We start from the raw sequence: 23662 nt of genomic DNA, 5'->3' as shown, positions 1-23662 counted from the left end.
TGGTTCAGTTATTTTTTCTCAGTCAAGCAGGTTATACTGCTAGGTTACAAAAAATGTGTTTATTTAAAATGTCTTTTATACTGCCTACAGTAGTGCAGTCATGCTAAGTGATTTACAAGCAACATGCACATTATAATAAAACAAAACATAAAACAAATTCATATAAAAATTACTGGCAAAGTTGTGCAAAGGTTTAAAACAAAAGTTAAATTGCAAGAATCTACTGCTTATCCCTGGGATAAGCAGCTTAGAATCTGTCCACCCCTTGGGATCCTGCCATGTACTTGTGGTCTGGATTGGCCACTGTTGGAAATAAGATTCTGGGCTTGATGGACCTTTGGTCTGACACAGTATGGCAAATTTTCTGTTCTTATGTTTTTATTACAGTTACAAACAGTAAGCCAGCCAATAATAATGTTTTTAACATATTAAAATGATTATAAAATCAGGAATAAGCCAATTGAAGGTAATGGGTTTTCAGCTTTTCTCTAAATGGTTTGTAATCTGACAGTAAACACATGTTTGCTAATTAATTTGGGCATTGTGTAGGCCTTAAGGATAGGTTTACTGTGCTTGTTTCATTTCCATATAAATCCATTGTGCATGTTTTAGAGTAACATTATCCATGAAACCCGTTACAGACTGCGAAAGCTCCTGTTCACCTATTAGTCCCTCGTAGTATCCTTCACTAGAACAAAGTATTGTGCAGTTACAGATTGCACTGGCTTACTGCTACCATTGAATGCCAGAGGTTGATAACTAAATATAAAGACGGTAATACGAGAGCTAAGCCAAAGTTGACGCTTATAAACCTGATCTCAAAGAAGGGCCGGTAACCGAAGTAGGAATAGGCTTGTGTGATGAGCAGCTTGAGAGCAACTGTGCTAAATTTCCTTCTTGACATTGCTGCTGCTTTCTGCTGGGTCAGAGTGCTGCCACTCTAGGTAAAAAAGGGGCTCAAAGACAGGCCCAGATAAAGGCATGGCAATGGTAGCGCTCCGCCGCCTGTTTAAATTTAGCGCCAGAGGCAGTTGCTTATATCAACTATGCTTAAATCTGGACCCTGTGTTTTGAGCCTTTCAAATCTCATGCAAACTGTGGCAGGGTTTGCAGTTTTGTCTGACTGCCAAAGCTACTGTTTAATGACTATTCTTTATTATAAATCATCAGTTTCTTGGCTCTTCCCAGTACTGGGATTCAGAGATGAGTCAGACTAAGGTTTGTTTTTGGAGTGTTTTTTTGGGCCCCAGCAGATTCCTCTCAGCTCAGTCAAGAACCGGCCTCTGCTGGGGCTACAGCACTAGCACTGTAAACCTCCATTCACAACTACCTCGCAGTTCCCCCACCACCAACCTCCATTTTTAATTTCTTTCCCATCCATTGCTCCTACCATGTGACAGAGGCCGACCAATGGCACCAGTAGCCTCTGTCACATGGTAAGGGCAAAGGGCCACGGCACCATTTTGATTACTGGCAGTCGACTGCCCGAGAGCGGGAGATCACTCCTGGAACCCCGCTGGACCACCAGGGACTTTTGGCAAGTCTTGGTGGGGGGAGGGTTGGGGGGGTTGTAGTTAATTAAATTTGAAGGGTTGGGGTGGGTTGTTTTTTTTTCTGTTTTCCAATCCAGGGAGTGGACCGAAATGGCCCACCCCGGACCTGAAAATGAAGCCCCAATGAAAAAAACAAATGTATGCACATCCCCAGTGAAGATGGGCAGTGCTTGCACTTACACACATACTTCTGAACTGGTGTCATTTTTACCCATGGATTTTGTACCAGTTTTCAAAGTGAAAGGTATGTGCCTACTTTCACTTTACAAATTGTCCCAGAAAACCTGCCTGTACATATTCACACCAGCTATTTTGTGTGGGTAGTTCTGAGGAAAAATGAATGCTGTCTTTTGAATTTTCAAAGAGAAAGTTTGTAAAATGGTGCCACCTAGTGATGCCCGTGTGAGTCGTGGAGTCCCACGTTAAGGCTGGAGGCCTGGAGTGGCCTTGTTGATTGTTAGGGGAGAGACCAGGGACCCAGAAGGATCTTGTAGATTTTTTGGTAGGGTAGTGAGTGAGGAAACTGGGGGCTTGAGGGGACCTTATGGATTGTTTAGGATAGAGGGGAGGGTTTGGGAGCCCAAGGGTAGGAGGGGGGGGGGGGGTCCTTTTGAGTGTTGGGGAAGGCCCTGAAGCAACGTTTCCTTGAAGGTGCAATAAACACCAAGCTACCACAGACTATAGGGTCCTGCACTGAGCATGCCTGGCAGACTAGGGCCCTTGAAGATTGCCTGACAGAGGTGGTGTTGGCGATCTCTCTAGCATCTAAAAGGGATCAATTCCTCAAAGACATAATCTCCCACCTTTGTTAAATGTTAGTATCTTGGCCCTGCTGGCAGATTCATATTTAATACTGACCTCGAGTTGTTGTTAAATTTGCTAGGGTCCAAACAGCCTTGGTAAATTTGATGATGCCTAGTATTGAATAGTTTGCATGTATCTGCGCACAGACTAACAGTGAGTCTGTGATTCAATGAGTCTGTTTTAGAAATGTAGATTTCTTTTTGACCATGGGAATGAACATAGAAGATCCAAGCAGAAGTAAGGCCAGTAATGTACACAAAGCCTAGAAGTCAATTTGCTGGCACAGTCTTGCGATGGTGCATCTTTCATCCAGAGGATTTAGATTCCTGGAAATTCTGGAAGGGGGAAATTCATTGGGGAAAACTGTGCAAGCAAAAACTAGTTTAAACATCCCACAGCCCTCCTCACTGTGCTTGCACAGTTTCTTCCTGTGGAGGAAATTACGAGCCCAATATTCAAAATGGCACTCAGCCAGTTAAGCACCACTTAAGCCAGCTAATTGACACCACTGGATATCCAGCTACGGTCAGCAGGCGCCACTTAGCCATCTGCATTTTTAGCAGGACCCGTTGGGATCGGGGAAGAATCGAGTTGGCCGGATAAATTAACTGGAAAACACAATATTCAGAGTTAAGCTGTCTGATTTATCTGGCCAACTCTGGTCCTGAAGTTACCTGGTTATACATAACTGGCTAACTTTAAGATAGCTGAGTATATTCAGTGGCGAGGCTGTGCCACTGAGTGTATATATACCAGTAGTTAGCAGATTTTTATAACCGACTAACTAGCAGAGCCTCACGGCGGCTCAGGATGGACCTCTATTTATTTAAATAACAGGTGCACTATTTCAGAATTGTGCAACAACACTGCTTTGTTGGCTTTTTCTGCTCTTCCTTGCCTTGCTGTTGCTCGACTATTGCCCAAAACTTAAATCTGACTTGAAACGTTTTGGAAAGGTGATTCTAATACTTCAGTCATATGGTAAAGATCTCAGCCAAGAGTAAAACCTCTGGTTTAGGGCAGCAGCTCCACTGAGTAACTGAAAGGCCAGAATTCTGGTGTTTAGGCTGGTCTTTGCCCTCCTGTTTCCCTCAGCTGTGGTTGTTATCTCTTTCCACGAGTAGGGGAGGCCAGCAGGGTGTGGTGTTTGGGCTTATAGCGTTCAATGATCTTTCCGAATGAATCTGAAATGGTGTCATTTCCCTCCTTTTCCCCAGGCTGTAAACCAAGCTGGAGCAGGAACCTACAGTGATACAGTAACCTGCCGAACCCCTGCATCAGTGCCAGATGCGGTTTCAAACCTTTATGTTTTGGAGGATGAACACACAGATATTTATCCAGTTTCTCCATCGGTCTGCATTGCATTGAACTGGGAAGAACCATGCAGCAATGGATCTGAAATTATTTCCTACAATATTGACCTGGGAGAAATTAGTATTACAGTGGGCAACATTACAAGCTACATCGTTGAGGATCTGCTTCCAGAAACAACATATCGGTAAGAGGCAGTACATCTCCACTTTAATCCTGGAAAAAACGATTCACCAAGATACAGTATGTGCGTGTGTGTGTGTATATATATATGTATATATATATGTATATATAATTTATATATATATATATGTGGGTGTGTGTATATACATATGTGTATATATGGGGGGTGTATATGTGGGGGTGTGTATATACATATGTGTATATATGGGTGGGTGTGTGTGTATATGTGGGTGTGTGTATATACATATGTATATATATGGGTGTGTGTATATACATATGTGTATATATGGGTGGGTGTGTGTGTATATGTGGGTATGTGTGTGTATATATGGGTGTGTGTATATACATATGTGTATATATGGGGGGGTGTATATGTGGGTGGGTGTATATACATATGTGTATATATGGGTGTGTGTGTGTGTATATGTGGGTGTGTGTGTGTATATATGGGTGTGTGTATATACATATGTGTATATATGGGGGGGTGTATATGTGGGTGGGTGTATATACATATGTGTATATATGGGTGGGTGTGTATATGTGGGTGTAGGTATATACATATGTATATATATGGGTGTGTGTATATACATATGTGTATATATGGGGGGGTGTATATGTGGGTGGGTGTGTATATGTATGTGTGTGTGTGTGTGTGGGTGTATGTATATATATATATGTATATATATATATAATCCAGATTTTGTGTGTGCTAGCTTGTTAAGGATTTCCTTGATTCACACAGGGATACTAGTCCGTAAAGGGCCTAAATTAGAACAGTGGTTTCTCAAACCAGTCCTTGGAGACCAACAAGCCACAGTGACTTTCCGTGAGAGTTTGAATGTACTGCCTTCCGTGTGTCTCATGCATGTTCATTGTGGATATCCTGGAAACAGAGTGACTGCCTGAGAACCACAGCATTAGTCGAGCATGGTGGCATGTTTGATTATAGTCTTGTGTCCTGAGGCCCTACGTATTTAAAAATGGAGCACTTTCAGCCAGATGTACCAAGCATAACATGGGAAAAGTCCTTTAGTGCAGCTGGCTCAAATGGACTTGCTTTCCCGAGAGGATATGAATGACCGACTTTGTGATGAAGCTTTAGAAAATAGGCCCCCTAGAGTAAATGGTAAAGTTACAGATCGTAGCATAGTAACACTTTTTAGAATTGTACGTAATAGACAGCAACCTTGGCAAGACCTCCCCAAACCAGTGGGTAAATCCTCGGTTTCCCATACACAGAGCTGTGCCCTGCATGCACAGCTCTTTAACGCGGATGATCTATTACTTTTCCATATGAGTTCAAATGCAGGAAGAGGTCAGTGGCTTGGAATAAGAAGAGAGGCCATCAAATCAGTCAGCATTTATTCATGGCATAAAGCACAGCAGAAAATAAGAGATGAAAATCCAATTTCAGTTTTGTTTCAGTGTTTTGTGTCTCCTCTGCTGCTGCTGCATGCCAATTCTGATCTCCAGACACCTGCCAAATCAGAGCAGAGACAAAAAAAAAAAAAAGAAATGTTAAAGGATGCTGTTTATGTTGCATTCAGACTTCAATTCAGTGTATATTCCCTGTGGAGTCTCAGAGCATTGTTTATAGCGAGGCTAAACTGTGATTTGTGTGTTCTGTTTAGATTCTTGTTTTGCTTGTGTTTCATATTTTCTGAAGGACGCCTTTTTAGACGGCATGCATTTAGCCTAGGCGTCTGGTTATGTCGGAGATGAATGCACAGATCGAGTCTGGCTCATAACCATAAAGATTGCTTGAAGACCAAGAGATATCATAAGCAAGGCACTTTCCATTTGTAAAGAGGATGCCCGGTGACATGCTGAGAGATACGCACGTCTCCTTCATGTTGGAAATTAGATTGACTGACTGAGTTGGACAATCAAATATGGCAGGGTATTGGTTATACTGAGATAACGTGCTGCTCCTCAGCTGCCCTGCAAAACAGAAAGCATTGCCAAATTCCTGTGTATTAACAGGGAGCTGATTTTATAGCTTTGAATGGTCGTCTTTTTGCCTTCTTTGTAGCGAAATGTAATTTTTGGATGCCTTATTATTATTAATTTTTGTTTTATTTTTGAAGCAGCAATGCCTCCCACTTGTGGCAAATTTAAACATCAGCTACAAGTTAATTTGTCATGTGATGTTTTTGGTTTGTGATGTCTTGTATTTTAAATTTTTATTTGATTTTATGATTTTGTGATGTTTTATTTTTATTTAACAAGTAGTACAATATTGTAAGCCACTTTGGTTTGTTTTTCTGAAAGTGGTATATCAAGATTTAATAAACTAAGCATGCCAGAAACATGAAAGAAAACCCAATTCTGGACTTTTTCCCCTAATGCCTATACACCCCCCCCCCCCCTTCCGCCCCCAAAAAACCCACAGCTTTCTTTCAATTAGCTGAAAACCAAGAAAACAGTGTTTATCCTCCCTCCTTTTCTCAGTTTTGTTATGCCCCCGATAAGTTATGCAAACCTTCAAGAATACCACTTGCAAGCTTTCAAATTGCTTGAGTCTCCCAGCCGCTTGATGCTGCTTTCTAGACTAGAACTGTCAGGAAAGTTGCAGAAGTTCAGATCCCACTTGCTTCTCTCAGGCATTTCATTCTTAAACTAGATACCTGCAGGAGGAATGGCAGTAGGGCTGGTGTGAGGATTCAGTGTGCAGCAGCTCACATTTTCATACCCAGAGTGGAAGTGGCAGAGAAGGAGGGGTGTGGGAGGTGGAGAGGAAGGAGTTTTCAAGTTGGTTTTCATTCATTTATTTATTTATTTAAAAACTTTTCTATACCGTTGCTAAGTTAAATACCATCGCAACGGTTTACATGTTGGCACATATTTAATGTAGGTAAAAGTGTACTATAGTACATTCTAACAGGTGCCGTCAAAGTTTCGGTTACAATATATCATTAGACATAGTCATTTAGCGAGGTAGTTCATGACCAATTGTACCAAGGTACTTACACCGGTAGTTTTATCACACATTTATTTATTTATTTATTTATTTAAAGTTTTTTATACACATAGTATTCTAGTTATGCTTTATTGTGGGGTAGAAATCATAGACTAATCTACTGTACAGTCCTAAGGACTGTGTGTCGGTGCCTTTCTGTCTTTTCCCGAATAATTTCTCTCTATTCTCCTGTCTCTTTGTAAAATGCTTGTTTAAAAAGCCATGTTTTAAACTTTTCTTAAATACCTTGAGATCACTTTGTAGTCTGATCTCTGGAGGCATTGTGTGTTCCAGATTATGGGTCCTGCTAGGTATAGGGCTCTTTCTCTCACTTGGGTCAGTCTTGCTGTCTTAACTGATGGAATGGTTAGGAGGGCTTTATTTGCTGATCGGAGGTTCCTGTGTGGAGTGTGTACCCGTAATGCTGTGTTCAACCAATCTGATTTCTCATCATAAATTAGTTTGTGAATGATACATAGGGTTTTGTATTTAATTCTGTGCTCAATTGGTAGCCAATGTAACTGGGCAAGATACTGAACAGGGACTGGGATTGAATACACATACAGGTTAGACATGATACAGAACAGGGACTGGGACTGGACGGGGCAGGACAAGATAAGACCAGACAAAGACAGGACTAGACAAGGACAGCGCATAACAGAGAACACTGAAGCCAGAAGGCAGAAGTACAGAAGGCCCGTAGCTGCTAAGCATAAGGCCTGGAGGCCACAAGGCAAGGTAAGGCCTAAGTAGGCCACAGAGAAAGATACAAGGAAACAGAAGGCCTAGAGGCCGCAAGGCAAGATAAGCCCTAGATAGGTCACGAGATAAGGCACAAGATAAGAGAATACCCGGAAGCCACAAGGCATGGAACAAGATAAGAGCTGCCAGGTCAAAGAGCGAAGGGTGACTATGAAGAGGCACTGAGATTCTTGCAAGGCATGGTTAAATGGTGCTACAGCTTGTGTGTGGTGTGAGCAGTGAGGAGGAGCTTTGCAAGATTGGAAAGAGGAAAGGCTGCACAACAGGCTGAACCAGGGCACAGAGAGCCTGTGAAACAGGCGAAACCGTGTCACTGCAATGCCACCTTCCCTTGGGGTTGAGCCCTTAGTTACTAATGGCTGGCAGGACTTGGACAGGGGCATCAGGAAATGCATTAGAATGGCCTGGCAGCTGCATGCCACCAGAAATTAGCATTTGCTGGAGGGAAGAGTGGGTTTTCCATTTTTGCTTGCAGCTCATTTAGAGCCATGGCTTGGAGGAGATAAATAATATGAAGAGTTCAAGGTATAAAAATATCTTTCTGGAAGGGCTTTTCCCTTTTTAACTTGTTAGTAGAGAATATTTTCTTCCTCTTGCAGTGAGTTAATTCAGACTGACACAGCACTGTTTAATAGCCGATTCTTACCCGATTATTTTGTATTTAAACAAAGCCTTCCTAAAATTTGCGATGAGCTTTGATTACTTTTCTAGAATGCCATTGGGCTGTAAATACAGTCCCTATATATACTGGAAGCACAGCACAGGCGTGAGTGACTGTTAGGAGCACGTGTGCCTTAAAACTATAAAGGATTAGCCTGTAGTGTTCCTACCACATTTTGAACTTACTGATTTCTTTGGCAATTAACCTTTTGTGTTCCTTCCCCCACAGAGTTTCTTTCTCTCTTATGCTATTATAGTGTAAGGAGCTCGAACAAGCAAGCGCTAGTGCTTGATTTTAACACAGCTTGGAATTTTTGTCCCAAAGTGTACAGGATTGTCAGGTTGTGGTATAACAAGGTCTACCCCAGTGATGGCGAACTCCAGTCCCCGAGTGCCACAAACAGGCCAGGTTTTCAGGATATCCACAATGAATATGCATGAGATAGATTTGCATACAATGGCAGCGGTGCATGCAAATTTTTCTCATGCATATTCATTGTGGATATCCTGAAAACCTGGCCTGTTTGTGGCACTCGAGGACTGGAGTTCGCCATCACTGGTCTACATAAACATCTAATTTCTTGTCACGTGGCATTGTTCATAGCAAAAGGCTTTGTCTAAATTTGATGATAGTATTGTTGTGTAGTGATATGCAGCCGCAAAATTTGATTTTTCTTTTCTGTGTGGGAGGTTCATTTTCATTTGGCTTGTTCGGGGGGGGTGGGGGGGCGGAGGAGGAGTTGGCTGACCTTTTTGACAAACTGAAAGAAAACATTAAGCAATAAAACCCCAAACCAAAACACAAAAATCTAAAATGGGCTTCTGGCAGCCCTGGCTTGTTTCTAGCCCTGGGCTAGGGCACTTCTTGCCTGTAAAGTTTCCCAGGTCCCTGTGCCTTAAAAATGGCACCATCTGCCTGGAGGATGTCACCTTGATGCCTTGTAGCAGTGCAGCCGGCACCATGTTGATATACAACCGTACATCAGAAATGAAGCTGAATTGATGTCACGTTGGCGCTGTGCTCTAAGTGGACAGCACTATTTTTAAAGCATTAGGATCCGGGCAGTTGCGACTGGGTCTCACTCCTGCCCGTTTTCAGCGGATCTGGGAAGAAGATAGGTGGGGTCTGGGGTGGGAGTGTCCCAGCTTTACAGAGGGGGAGAGTGCCAGGCTGGCCTCTGCATCAAGCCCAGGCCTCAGCACCAGGAAGGCCCAATCAAAGCCACCAGAGGCCCTTTTTTTAATGCCACAAATACAAAAATACCTGAAAATTTTCAGGTATTTTCATAGGTTATTTTCAGTTCGTTCCATCTGGAATAAACCGAAAATAGCCTTATTTGTTGCATTTTTGGCATTTGTTGAAAACAAATGCACATCCCTATTGTCGTGACTAATGATTAAAAGATTTATACTAACACAGGTCCTAAGAAACCTTGTACAAGAATTGTTTATGGGCATCAGAAAATATATCAATTAGGTGGGAATGCTGATATTAAACTCTTCTCATGTCAGGAATCATAAGAATAATTTACTATTTTAAGGATGGGGTTTTTTTTGCCAACAAGTAGATCATTCTGTTTGACCCAGTATAAAACTTAAAATAGAATTCTCTTTGGAGTGTTTATATTTCTGGGTCAGGAATATTTTTTAATGATGTAATTTTTTTCAAGAGCTCTTAATAAAGCATGCTGCTTTTAGATGAGCCAGTGGGAAAACACAAAAATGGATTCCAGCTAAAAAATGAAAAAGTACAAGTCTCTTGAAATCATATAGCGAGTTCAGACATTTTATTGAAGCATTAGAAAGTATGTAAAAATCTAGCACAATATATATAAATAATACTGTACCAGACCCTTTTTTTCATTTTAAAGCAGTAATTACAGAAATAGTGTTCTAACATCTATAGCTTTTTGTAGGACAGTGCAGGCTGTGTCATAGGGCCTGATTTTAAAAAGTTTTTACATGCTTAAAATTGGGTTTTACATGTGTTAAATGCACTTTACACGTGTAAGTTGGATTTTGAAAATGACTACACTATATGCCATTGAATTGTCCATGGGATATTCACGTGTAATGCACATTACATGTGTAACTCCTTTTAAAATGACCTCCCTTATGTGTAATTTCCTTTAAAAGTTTTAATTGTGGGCTGGCCTGCAGGCTCAAGAGCAATATTATGTGCTTCCTGCAAAGAGTCCCTGGTTAGATTCTCAGATCAGGTCTCCTCACTCTGGTTTATGCTGGTAGGGGACAGGATTCGTGGTCATCAATAAGAATAATGCCTAGTGTCCAGATTTAGAGCTCACATTTATTATTGTTACTGGCATTAATAAAACGCTCTAACCAAGCTACCACACAACAAGTAACACTACAGAATGTAAGTACACACCTTTCTTTCTGCCTTTAATTTTTTGTAAAATAATAGTTAATTATGTTGGTACTCTTTGATTTACTTTGAAAATTTTTTTGTTTTTATTGATCAACATGCAGATTGTATTTTTATTCTAACTTTGTTTTATTATTTTATTTTAACTTTTGATTTTCTGTGTTTATTATTATTGTAAACCGCTTTGGTCAATCATATTGGTAAAACGGTATATAAACATGTTAAATAAATAAATACTTTCAATTACTAGATGAGGAAAAATGAAAAGTGTGAGTTCCTTCCTATACATGTGAGTGAGTTCTACACCAGCAATGGAAGCATGAGAGAATAAGAGCAGATTCCATGTTGTAGGGAAAGACCAATCTGGTGATAGTAAAGAAGAAGCATGGTCACAAGATGCTTAAGACTGGATTAGTGATATAAAGCTTGATATTAAAAGATGAATGTTCTCTTTGAGTAGAGAAGGAAGACATTATGAACATAGCCATGAACATTGTACTAGCATTGTGAATGAAAGGGGAAGTTTGGGGTTTTAGATGTCAGAAATGGTAAAAGATAGTTGTTAGCAAGGGCTGATATGGAGTTGTAGGACAGAGAAAAGCTTCTTGAAGAACAAGATACATGGCTGGGGTTGCAGACAGATTTTTGAACAGCTCCTTGGTAATGATTTTGTTCGGCCCTTGAGAATGAGTCAAATTATTGCTGTAAGCCAGCGTGCAGCACATTTCCAGTTGTGAGTGAACCACACCATAATGTGTGGCTTGGGCTCTCACCAGTAATGTTAATGTTGAGATGTTAGAATTGTGGACCCCAGGTATCATGAGGTATCCTCAACCTTTGAGGATAGCAGTAATGAATAAAGATTGGGAAGAATGATTTTCTGTGCACTATTGATTATACTTTGGCTCTATAAGCAAGTTTAGGGGTGCAGGGATCTGTCTGCTACAGGACACTGCCAGCTGCCCTCCCACCTTATTTGCGATCCTAAGTCAGGAAAAAGACAACGTGTATCCTCCCCAGAAATAAACTTATTTATCAGCTTTGGTGTGCTATAACATTTAGAAAATAATTCCTATCTCTAACCTCCTGGTCACTAAGCATCCATCTTCCCTAAAGAAAGTTCTGTATCATGGGTGGTAACAGATTAGCCTGCTTAATATATTAGCACTTATGGCTAACTTACTTACCCTTGGTCTAGGCTTCAGGCGACATCTCTGTTCTCCTCTGAAGCAGGCTTCGACTGGAGAGCTGGAGAATGGGGGCAGGAGAGAGGCTTGCTTGCTGGGCTTGGTACTGGCAGAGCGGGCAGGCTGTCCAGTAAGGAGACTTGCTTCTGGCTCTGGTGCTTGACAGCTGTCTGGGCCTTGCTCTCGCCCCTCACTGTCTCAGACTCCATCATCCTCTCCAGCCTTTTGCTTGCAGGGATGCCCAGGATTCACCCTCCGGGTTTTCTCCCTGGGTTTGTGCTCTCTTTCTCCCTTCCTTTTTCAGGAGGTCCTTTGCTTGCCTTTCTCCTCCTTTTGGTTTCAGGGTCACTGTCCTCCAGGGGGTCCATTGCTTCAGCCTCCTCCTTTTTCTTCTTTGCCCCCCTGTCTTATACTTCCCAGCTGATGAGTATGCATAACCTCGTGGTGGGTGGAGGGTCTTTTGCCGTTTTGCAGGTCTTTTTCCCCCTTCCCCATTTCTTCGGGGAAAGAGCTGTCACATCTGTATGTCAAGCTGTCTTGCCAGTATAATCATTTTTCTCTGACCTATGGACTCGTCTTGGCTCACCCCTGACACTGGCTTAGGAGCTTAAATCATATTGTCTCTTTGCTTTGCTCCTATTGACACAGGAATATGCAAATAAGCAGATCTGATAAGGTATCCTTCAGTGTAACAGGACACAAATTCTTAATTTTCCACTGAGACAGTGCAATTTTAAAGTTCACCTGGGTAAAAGTCTTTCTTCTTTCTTGCGGTGACAGTGTCTGGGTCCTGTCATCACACTGGCCTGTACGTTTCTTGGCTATTATGATTCATAATTGGTGAATCAGTGGTAAAACATGAGATATCTCCCTACAGCCCCGGGTAGATCTCAGTTAGTGAGGCTAGGAAGGAAGAGTGAAGGTTAAGAAGAGCAAATTTCCATGCACTCTTGATAACACTTTGCATCCTCTACATCAGCGCTTCTCAACCGGTGTGTCGCCAAGCACCGGCAGGTGTGTTGCGTGCTCCCATTCTCTCCCGCTGCTCTTCCTTCCCTGCTGCCATTGCCACTGGGCTATCAGTACGTTCAAGCCCAGTGGGAATGGCAGCAGTGGTAGAAGAAGCAGTGGCACCTGCGGCTGGCCTTTTCTTCTTCCCACGCCCCCCCCCCCCCCCCCCCCCGTGACCTGGAACAGAAAGTGATACGCAGGAAGGAGAAAGAGCCATGCCGTGTGGGAAAAAAGCAGTGGCAGCAGCAGCATTGGCCCCTGAGCAATCGAAGCAGCCAGCAATTGGGAAAGGAGGCAGCAGCATGAGCCTCCCGAGGCTGATGGGATTCTTCTTTCTTGGCCTGCAGGGGCTGGAGGAGGCTGCTGCAGCTACCATTTGTGCTTGGGGGGGAAGAGGAAGTGAGTGAGAGAAAGAGAGAAGCAGCCAGCCAGCCTGTGTGTGATTGAGAGAAACTGGTCAGAGAGCTGATGTGTGTGTGTATGTGAGAGACAATGAAAATGACTGCTCAGGGAGATGACTGATGTGTATGTGAGAGTGTGAGACATTAGTCAGGGAGGTGACTGGTGTGTGTGTGTGAGAGAGAGAGAGAGAGAGAAAGCATGGAAGTGAGAAATCTGGGTATGTGAGAGAGCATGGGCGTAAGAAGCCTGGTGTTGGGGGGGGGGGGGGGGTTGTGTGAAAGAAAGCATGGGAGTGAGAAGCCTGTGTGTGTGCATGCATGGGAGAGAGAGAGAGAGACTGGTTGGTAAGGTGACAGTGTGTGGTGAGAGAAAGAGACTGGTGTATGTGAATGTGAGAGAAAGAATGTAATTCAGGGAATGAGAAGCCTGTGCACATGGAGAGCGAGCATGGAAATGAGAGAGAGACTTGTGTGTGTGTGTGTGTGTGTGTGTAACACAGAGAAAGTGATTATGGGAATGAGAAGCCTGTGCATGTGAAGAGTGAGCATGGGAGTGAGAAACCTGGGTGTGTGTGACACAGGATGGGAGTGAGAAGCCTGTATATCTGAAAGAACATGGGAGTGGGAAGCCTGTGTGTGTGGGTGTGTGTGTGTGCACGCATGAGAGAGGTCAGGTGACTGGTTTGTGTGTGTGTGTGTGAGAAAGAAAGTGATTATGGGAATGAGAAGTCTGTGCATGTGGAGAGAACAAGCATGGGAGTGAGAGACTGGTGAATGTGTGTGTGTGTGTGTGAGACAGAGAAAGTGATTATGAGAGTGAGAAGCCCATATATGTAAGTAGAACACGGGAGTGGGAAGCCTGTGTTTATGTATGGCATGAGAGAAACTGTTCAGGAAAGTGACTGGTGTATGTGTGTCAAAGACTGTTTGGGAGATGATTGGTGTGTGAGACAGAAACTGGTCATGGGGGCATGACTGGTATGGTGTGTGTGTGAGAGACATGGGCATTAAGGAAGAGGACCGTGAGTTTAGAGCTTAGCTTCGACTGCTGCTTCTGGTGTGTGCCACGGCCTGCAGGGAAGGGGAGTAGGAGAGCTGCTGGAGGGGGTAAGTAAAGCTGGCTTTTTAAGTTTATTTTTCTTGATTGACTGCCATTTTAATTATTTAATATTATGTGATGTCTGCTTTTTGAAATATTTTATTGGTGTTTGGAGAATGTTTAATAGTTTTTATGAGTTTTTAATTGTTGGATGTTATTCTGTTCATAGCTGTTTTGAAACATTTATTCTGCTTATTAGTATAGTTTTACAATTATTTCTGTGTGGGGATCTATAGCTGCTTGCTAGTTCTGTTTTCCTAATAAGAGGTGTATTGGTTTTTAGGGCCTGATTTAATATTTGTAGTGTTGCCTTTTCCTAGATAGGGTTGCTCCTGTTTGAGTGTATTCCATAATACAGGTGTAACTGTGTGTGGATTAGTTTATGTGCATTACTACAGATCCTGGGAGTATGTTAGGTCAGTTCTGTGTCTGTTACCGAGATGAGATATTTTACTAGCATGTAAATGTTTGTATCAGTCTTATTTGTTGTGTTTTCTCAAGGAAGGGTATGTGAAGGGTAAACTGCTGTCTTTTCATAAGTAGGGCTATTGAGCCTGGAAGTAGAAGGAATTTGAGTTGCTGTTACTGAGATGACACCAGAACCAGAATATCTTTTTTGTAGGGTGAGTTGTATGGGGAATGTCATAATTCTGCTTTACATCCATTATTGTGGGTCAAGGGGATTCCCATGGATGCAAACTGTACTTTTACATTTAGCCCCGTGACGATCATGGGTCAGTGTGTCATGCATGTGAGAACCATCTGTCAGGTGTGTCCCGACAGAAAAAAGGTTGATAATCACTGCTCTACATCATTCTCAATTTTCAAGATTGATATGCATGATGATGATGATGCCCTTGCACTTCTAGTATTCAAAGGCATCTATTTGGGTAGCTCATATCATCCAGCTATAAATGCAGAGTTTTCAATATTGCCAACACTTATCCAGCTAACTTTTAGATAGATAAGTCACTATACAGCTAAAATTTAGACAAGTAATGGACATTTTGAGGGTGTTCCACGGCGGTGACAAGTAAGCCAGTAAATGTATCTGGCTTACTCCAAAGTAACAGTTACCAAAAATGTTTTTCAACTAACTCTAGCCAGCCCCAGGAGCAGGTCTAAAGTTATTCGGGAACGTGGTCATGGATAACCGGTTATATTCAAAAGAACAAAGCTAGTAAAGTGGCAGCAATGTGCTAAAACCACAATTCTGGCATGTAAAAGAAGGTACTGTGTAGGTTATGGCTGGGGTTGGGAGAAATGAGGGGGCATTGCTTACAGATTTTGCTAAACTGGGGAAAGGGAGGGGGGAGGCCACCAGTGGACTCCTATCATTCGTGTGTAAGTGCTCTTGGAGGAAGGGAGAGAGGGGCTCTGCTCAGCTGGGTTGATTTATATATTTATAGATATAGATATATATTGGCTAGGGGTACGGGAATCGGGCCACAGACCTGTGCATCACCTTTTTATGTTTGGTATACTGTCTTTTTAATATAGCCAGTTAAGTCTAAAGTTATCCAGCTACTTGACAGTATTCAAAAGATAGCTGGTTAGGTTTAAAGTTATACAACTAAAAGTAGCTGATAATTTATTTGGGGATCTTCAATGGGAGATTTATCCCACTGAAAAATCCAGGATCATTTTTTCCACTAACTTTAGCTGAATAAATTAGCCATTCTAAGCATTGTTTTTAAATATTGGCCTCTCTATGTCACTTGCAAGGCATTGCTTCAGTCCTGATTTCCATCATGTTTGGAAAAAGGAGATCAGTGAGGGAACAGCATTGCTAGAAATTCTGATTTGTTCTGCCCTGGTCAGAAACCTCAAAACCATGAAATAAACATTTTGTTCAACTGCAGTGCATCTCTGACTTGTATTCTAGTTGTGTAATTTGACTTCTTATCATCATCATTCCCAGCTGCCACTTTTTATACCTGTAAAGTTCAATTGCAGTACTCTAATGGCTTCTAAGAAAGAAGATCAATAAGAAATTTGTAGGTTATCTGTAATCTATGAAACCTAAGGAATAAGTTTGCACTCAGAGATGAAAATCATGATAATTAGAAAAAGAATTCAAAAGAAAGCTATAGAAATATTTTCTGGATGACCAATATTGCAACAAATCATGGAATATAAATATTTAGATTATTAGAACATACTTAACAGAAGTAAAAAAGAATTGGGAAAGCTGCAGCTGATTTGGGGGCTTGTAAGCAGTTACATAGGAGGAGCTTTGATTGATTGATTAGTAAAGAAATCGTGAAGATAGTTCCTGCATTTGACATTTAGTGTTATTGAAGAATTCTGAAGATTAGCTTGAAGGACATAATTTCAAATGTGAGTGTTTGAGATGATGGGAGGTGGAAAATCCCCTGACAAAAGATCTGTCCAACGGAAAAGGAAATTTGCTGGTCATGTACTCAGATGTTCTTGTGGCTAATTATCTAACTGAGAAACAAATACATTTCATAGAAATATAGAGAGCAGTTGGGGGTGATGACATCAAAAGAATTATCAAGATCTGGCAACATGGGCAAAGTAAGATTTTAAGGGGCTGTTTAAAATAAGGACAGTGAGTACTGTTAGCTCTAGGTTTATAAAAAAAAAAAAAAAAAAAAAGGGGGTATGTTTTAGGATTTTTGTTTTGTGTCATTTGAGGAACTGTAAATTCTTACCGTAAACCAGCACCTGGAGACAACGCTGCATCACTGGAAGTAAAGATTGATGACCTAGATAGCTACTTCCCCGGGAAATAGCTGTCACGGTTGTCAATGAAAATATATTGATATGGAACTCACCAGTGTTCAATGTAAATATGTTCAGTTTGTTTTCTACTACAGCATAAGATGGAGAGACAACAGTTTTCATTTTGTCTGATTGTTGCAACTATGGAGTAGGCGGCCAGTGGTGAAGGGGATTGAACCATGAAGAGTTTTGCAACATCAAAATTAAATCTGACCTCTGTCGTCATAATTCTGTTTTAATAGAGATTGTTACTGATGTTCCTAATTTGGTTTGATTTGAAGTGTTTGTGTTATCGGACTGCACCAATGCTGTTACTCGGCCATTACAAACCACATATAACACACATAGCATTACCAAGTAACCTCATCGGTTGATTGTATTGAAGCTTATATTCATCCTCCTGCAAGGCCTTAGTAAAGTAACCAAATAAAAGAGATTCAGCTTCTTCTGACTGAAGTAACATGTCGGAAAATAAAATAGTTTTAGTCACTAGCTCTTGGATATAGGGCTAGAGAAGACCATAGTTGGGAGGATCAGAAAAAGTGCTATGGGATTAGTAAAAAAAAAAGTTATATTGATGATGATGATGATGATAAATCTTCAACATCATTAAAATATTAAAGTACAGATGAATCTTATTCCTTTAGGCCAAATGCACTAAAAGTTTTTCCCCAGTTTGTGTCTCTGGGGAGAATGCTTAATATTTCTGGCTCTTTGTACTGAGTTTGGGTTATGCCACAGGTTTCTAAATATAAACTAATTCGGTATTTTTATGAGGGAACCAAATTTCCCACAGTTGCACAAATGTTGAGGTTTTTACATTTATTTATTTATTTATTTATTTATTTTAAGTAACAGCAGCCTTAACCTTTTTGAAATGCTGCATTTTTCTTCCATGATTTAAGCATGCGGTTAGCAACAGGTTTCAGATAAGTAGGTATCATTTTGCATCTTCAGCTCTGCTCTTCCATCATCTCTTAAGATTAAGAAACAACCCTACAGACTATCTTTTTCTGCTGGTGCTGGAGAGCAGGTATAGCTTAAGGTATGTTTGCTATGTGTCTGATAAGCAGCCAGTAGTCAATAAGCAAATATTATAAAACATTATTTTAGCACGGTGATTAGTGAGTTGAAGACTACTGAAATACATGTGCCTCATACATACAAAACATGCAATATACGTTTAACAATCTCCAGCTGCAGGCATGTGGCAGCACGCCTGCTTTTCTGGCGGGGTTATCAGATGAGTGAATTTACCAGATCATTTGTAGTTTTGAATATTCCTTTTATTTTCCAGCTTGCTCTGTCAATCTAAGTAGTGAATGGTAAATGCCCTAATGCAGCTCAGGGAGTCCTAGAGCAAACAGTTGAATCTACTAACTTGTGACTAGTGAGTTAGTGGATTCAGCTGTTTTCGATGATTTTGTACAACTGTATCAGCTTAATATTTTGCGTTTTCTTTGTTTTTGTAGAATCCGGATCCAGGCTGTGAATGAAATTGGAGTAGGGCCATTCAGCCATGCTATTAAGGTGAAAACAAGCCCCCTACCACCTTTGCCGCCTCGACTGGAATGTGCCGCAGCTGGTCCTCAGAGCCTGAAGCTGAAATGGGGAGAGAGCAGTTCCCGGGCTCATTCTGCTGACGACATGATGTACATCCTTCAGATAGAAGACAGAAACAAAAGGCGAGTTCACGGGTTGATTCATCTCCAGTCACCGTGAGCTGTGTGCACTTTTTTTTCAGCAAAGGCGGGTATGATAAGAATGGGTGGAAGAGGAGAGCAAGAGACTAGAAGTCTTCTCTATTCGCTGTTGCTTGTCCTATTGGTGTAAAAACAAAACAAAATAATGCTGTTAACTAGTCACTAGAAGAAAAGTAAAAAAAAACAAAAAAAAAATCCCACACTTTAATTTTGGGGGATTTTAAAAATGTTGCCTCCTTTCCCAGGGACGGTAACTTTAAAACAAGTGTGCGGGTGCCCAAATGGATATGTGTTGGAATTTTAAATCATGTGCGCTGTTGTGTGTATATGATTTAAAATGTACCTACCACACATACGTGTGCTCCTAATTTTAAGCTGTTACTCGAACAAACGTACTTCATATATCTTCCTTGGGACTTTGCCGGCTTCAATATGCCCATGTAAGCAGATTTTAAAATATGCTGGCATGAAGGGCATTCCTGAACATACCCAGATCAGTCCAGACCAGTGGGTTATGCACTCCCACCAGCAGATGGAGTCAGAGAGCAAAGCTTCGAGGCACTGGTATCCCAAGTGTGCCACCTGCAGCTCATCAGTATTTCTCTGACTCCAGCAGATGGTGGTCGTGTATACCTGTAGCTCTGTGTGAGACCTGAGGTGCTAGGTTCAGTGTCTGGGGCGAATGGGGGTTTGGTGACCCCTGGCTCCCTCAGCGACCCAAAGGTTCCCCCTCAGTGTCTGCGGTACAGGAAGTAGAACCTTTGGGGATTTTTTTTCTATTATTCTTAGCATATGCTTTATTTTTTCCTGTTACTAGAAGTTAAAAAACCCCCAAAAATACAGCTCCAAGTTCCCTGTTCACCGCGGCTCCTGGGGTAAATCAGTCTGCCTGGTTGTGCAGAGCCAGGCAGACCCCTGAAGAGGAGGGGAGAGTGTTTCAGCCCTGGTAAGAGCCTCCAAGGACATTTTTAGGCCCCCTGCCTCATTTTTACCGCCAGCTCTGGAGCTATTTTTACCGTGGTGGCCATTTTGTTTTTCTTTTGCGACCTCCCACACTGCTCCCCAGCGTTCCTGGGGCCGATTTTCATGGCGTTTTTGGTTGGAGTCACCAGGGCTGGGTGGCAGCATGTTTTCTTCTGGGGGGGGGGGGCAGTTAAATGCCCCTTTTTGCAGGAGGAACATGGCAGAAACTCCTCTGGTGGCACCCTGTAAGACTTACGGGATATGGTCAGCTTATTTAGACCCCCTGTCACTGTGCACAGACTGTACACTGGGTGGGGAAGGGGCCTCAGACAAGATGACCAAACCTAAAAAGTCTGCACGCAAGTCAGGCTCGGTGGCTGGGTCTAACAGAAGGAGCCCAACACCCACTGCGCACCCTGTGGAAAAGGTCTCCCAGGATGACCCTCCCCCACTGTCTCGCACTGTGTGGACTCTGAGACCGGAGGAATCGAGAGACACAGACACTGATTCTAGCAGTGACGAGATGGGACCAGGGGGATTTTCACTGGAATTTGTGCTGCTCATGCATGAAGCATTTCTGGCTCGGAAGCTCACGAAGCGCAGAGCGGATGGGAGTGTGGGAGTTCCCAAGCGTCCCCATCTGCGAACTGACGATTGTCCGTCCTGGGCAACTTTGGCTTGAGAGGATCTAGGAGGTGCAGTCGACCAACAGGGGGAACGACTCCACTCCGCCCCGGAGGGACACCGCTGCAGATCAGGCTGAGGTCCCTCCAGACGTAGATACGGGCGACGATGATCAGGATTTGGTAGAACGTAGTGCAGAGGGGGGGGACTACCCCCGCATAGTCCGGCTGTTTAAGAGGGAGGAATCGCGCCCCCTTATTCCCCAGGTGCTTGAGGAATTGGAGGTGAGACTCTCGCTGGAAGATTCAGACAGTGAAGGAGTGAACCCAGTCCTGGACTGTCTCAGAGGTCCACCTAGTGCTTTTCCCATCCCAAAGAAGATTCAAAAGCTCATCAGCCGGGAGTGGGAATCCCTGGAGGCAGGGCTTAAGGTCGGCCGAGCGATGCAAAAATTCTACCCGCTGATGGAGGAACATTTAGAACACCTCAGGGTACCTAAGGTGGATGCGGCTGTATCAGCGATGACCAAGAAGACGACCATTCTAGTGGCAGGAGCGGCTGCTCTCAGAGATGTGCAGGACCGCGAGCTGGAGCTGCATCTGAAGTGGGTGTTCAGGGTCTTCTCCTTAGGACTTCGGGTGGCAGTGTGTGCCAGCCTGATGCAAAGAGCGTGTTTATGTTGGATTCAAAAACAGCAGGAGAGTGTTTTGCAGCAGGTCTTTCGGGTTCCCGCCCGGTGTAATGTGGCTTTGGTACATCCCACTGGTCTGGACTGATCTGGATATGTACAGGCAAGGAAAATATGTTCTTAGCTGCTAATTTTCATTCTTGTAATACCACAGATCTGTCCAGGATCCCGCCCGGGTGCTGCTGCCGAAAGACTGATTTACCTAACGGTTAGCTGCTGTACATAGGGAATCCATCAGAATGATTCTATAATATTTTGGTTTTTGTTATGAACCGTGCTTCAAACCTGATTTTCAGGTATTGGGGTCGTTTGTTTCGGACCCTTGGGAGTTTTTTTTCCTGTTCACCCTTGTTTCAGGAATTAGATGGTTTTTGTCAATTATACTTTGCTTGGGTATCGATAAATACTGATGAGCTGCAGGTGGCACACTTGGAATACCAGTGCCTCGAAGCTTTGCTCTCTGACTCCATCTGCTGGTGGGAGTGCATAACCCTCTAGCCTGGACTGATGTGTGGTATTACAGGAACAAAAATTAGCAGGTAAGAACTAATTTTCCTTTCCCAGTTTTATCAAATAGGCCACCAGTTTGCCCAGGCTATATCTCTAGGTCATCCAGACCCTCTGCATGCCCCTAGTTGGCCCAGACCCCTCACCCTGTTATGTTAGGCCTAAAATGTGATTGCTGCAGACTTGCACCTCATTTGGAGCAGCAATAAATATACGCAGCTAACAAACTGTTGTGCGCTGCTGCGGCCGCCGGTTTTAAAATACGGAGTGATACGTGTAACACCCATGCCTTGCCCCCTTTTTTCTGCATATGCGCTCATAATTAGCAGCTTTTAAAAGCCGTGTCGACCATGTGTGGCCCAGATAAAATTCTCCCCCAAGTGTTTCCTTTTTTTCCTTTATAGGAGCATATTCTTTTCTGGCCAATGGAGAGAGATTTAATTTTCAGACAAAAGTAGGGCAAAAAAATGCATGAAGCCTGCAAGCCAGTTTCTTTGTACAGTTTTGAAAATGGCACCTCTTTCGCTCAAAGAATACATTTCCTGCTGCTTCTGGAAAGGAAAAACTCATAACAGCCAGTACAAGAAGGTTTTTTTTGTTTGTTTGTTTTAAAAGAAGATTTTGCTTGCACAAGAGACCCGCCTGTGTAGGTGTGCATGAGAGTATATGCAATGCATTGAAAGTGTGTACGTTTTCTACCAATTTAAAAAATATATGGGTGTATATTTTACCCATGGAAAAAAGTAGCGCTTGCTCACGTAAAACCCAATTTATGCGTGGAAGTTGGTATATTTTAAAACGTGCATGCGTAATTGAAATAGCCAGTTTTCTGATTTCTCCACCAGTTCTCCCAGTCCTTCTCCAGTTCTGCGAGACCCTCCTAGTTCTTTAGCCTGAACTCTCTCCCGCCGCCCCCCTCCCCCATATATCCAGCCAACAGTAGACAATAAACAAGTTTGACATAAATTATGCAAGATAATTAGCAGGTGCAAAATTACACAAATTGCCAAATGTATGGGCATAAGTCTCTTACAGCAACTTGTGTGCATAACTGTTGGCCCTGTCTGGAACGCCTCCTAGACCAACCCCCTTCTTTTCACATGTATATGTGTGCACAAAACCTAAAAGTGCACGCATACTTTCGATATCAATAAAATAGCAATTATGCAAATATAAACTACTTCTGCATGTATACGCTAATTTTATGTGTGCAAGTGCTTTAAAAATTTACTCCTTAGTGTTTACTTGGGACAAAACGCACATAATTTTGGATGAAATGGTGTTAAACGGTGACCCAGTGAAAATGAACAAAATGTGAATCCTTGCACTTTCGCTGGTTCTCAGCAGAATGGCTGAGAGCTGACAACAGAAGGCAGATATTAAGCACACAGAAATCAAATTCCCAGTCTTAGGGGAATTTAGAAAACCACAAAATGCTTTCATGGACAGTGCCTGTGATGATGGAACTGTAAGATTATCTTGCTTTCCCCTTTTTATGGTGGTTAAATGTTCAGCTGTATATTCCAGAATTTCATTTTATCATCTTCTGTTAAATGACCAGACATATTGGAATCAGTTTGCTGCAGATGCAAAGTCTCTTCTCTCATTTTATTTTCAGAGTAAAATACAACATAGCTTGGATATATAAAATATCTAGTCCAGAACACTCTGGCAGGGTAGTATGAGAAATAATTCAGCATTCTTGGAGTACACTGGATTGTTGCTTTTATTCTTTAAAAAAATATCACTTATAACCCAACAGTGAATACACATCTGAAATATTCAACCTAAAGCAACCAAATGTTGAAACTAGGTATGCTTATATAACAACTAGAAATTGAAAAGTTTCCCTTTAAACATGTGTCTAGCCCAAATGTTTTTAAAAAATGAACCAAACACCCCCCCCCCCTCAAGAATCCTCAACTTTTGGATTTCTCAGGGTTTCTCAACTCAGCCAACATCAGTGAATTTCCTCCTCATAAATTATTTAGTAAAATTGGAATTCCTTTATATTGATTCCAAGCAGTTGATGTTTTATTTGTTGATTTATCAGCCATGTTTTTAATTGGAAAGGTGGTGTAATAAAATAAAACCAATGAAACTAAAAAGTACA

The 23662-nt window shown here is 42.2% G+C and overlaps 1 protein-coding gene across 3 annotated transcripts in view; it reads left to right on the top strand.

Moving 5' to 3' along the window:
* Positions 1-23662, top strand: part of FNDC3B (fibronectin type III domain containing 3B) — a 679078-nt gene that overhangs the window by 603994 nt on the left and 51422 nt on the right. For all 3 annotated transcript variants that reach the window (XM_029615068.1, XM_029615066.1, XM_029615067.1), the window contains exons 22-23: positions 3575-3855; positions 18537-18749. In XM_029615068.1, the coding sequence (XP_029470928.1) occupies positions 3575-3855; positions 18537-18749 (494 nt within the window). The remainder of the gene's footprint in view (positions 1-3574; positions 3856-18536; positions 18750-23662) is intronic.

The sequence above is a fragment of the Rhinatrema bivittatum genome, chromosome 9 (assembly GCF_901001135.1).
Source record: "Rhinatrema bivittatum chromosome 9, aRhiBiv1.1, whole genome shotgun sequence".
NCBI lineage: Eukaryota > Metazoa > Chordata > Amphibia > Gymnophiona > Rhinatrematidae > Rhinatrema > Rhinatrema bivittatum.
The sequence above is the reverse complement of the archived record's forward strand: the minus strand, read 5'-3'. Positions and strand labels throughout refer to the sequence as shown.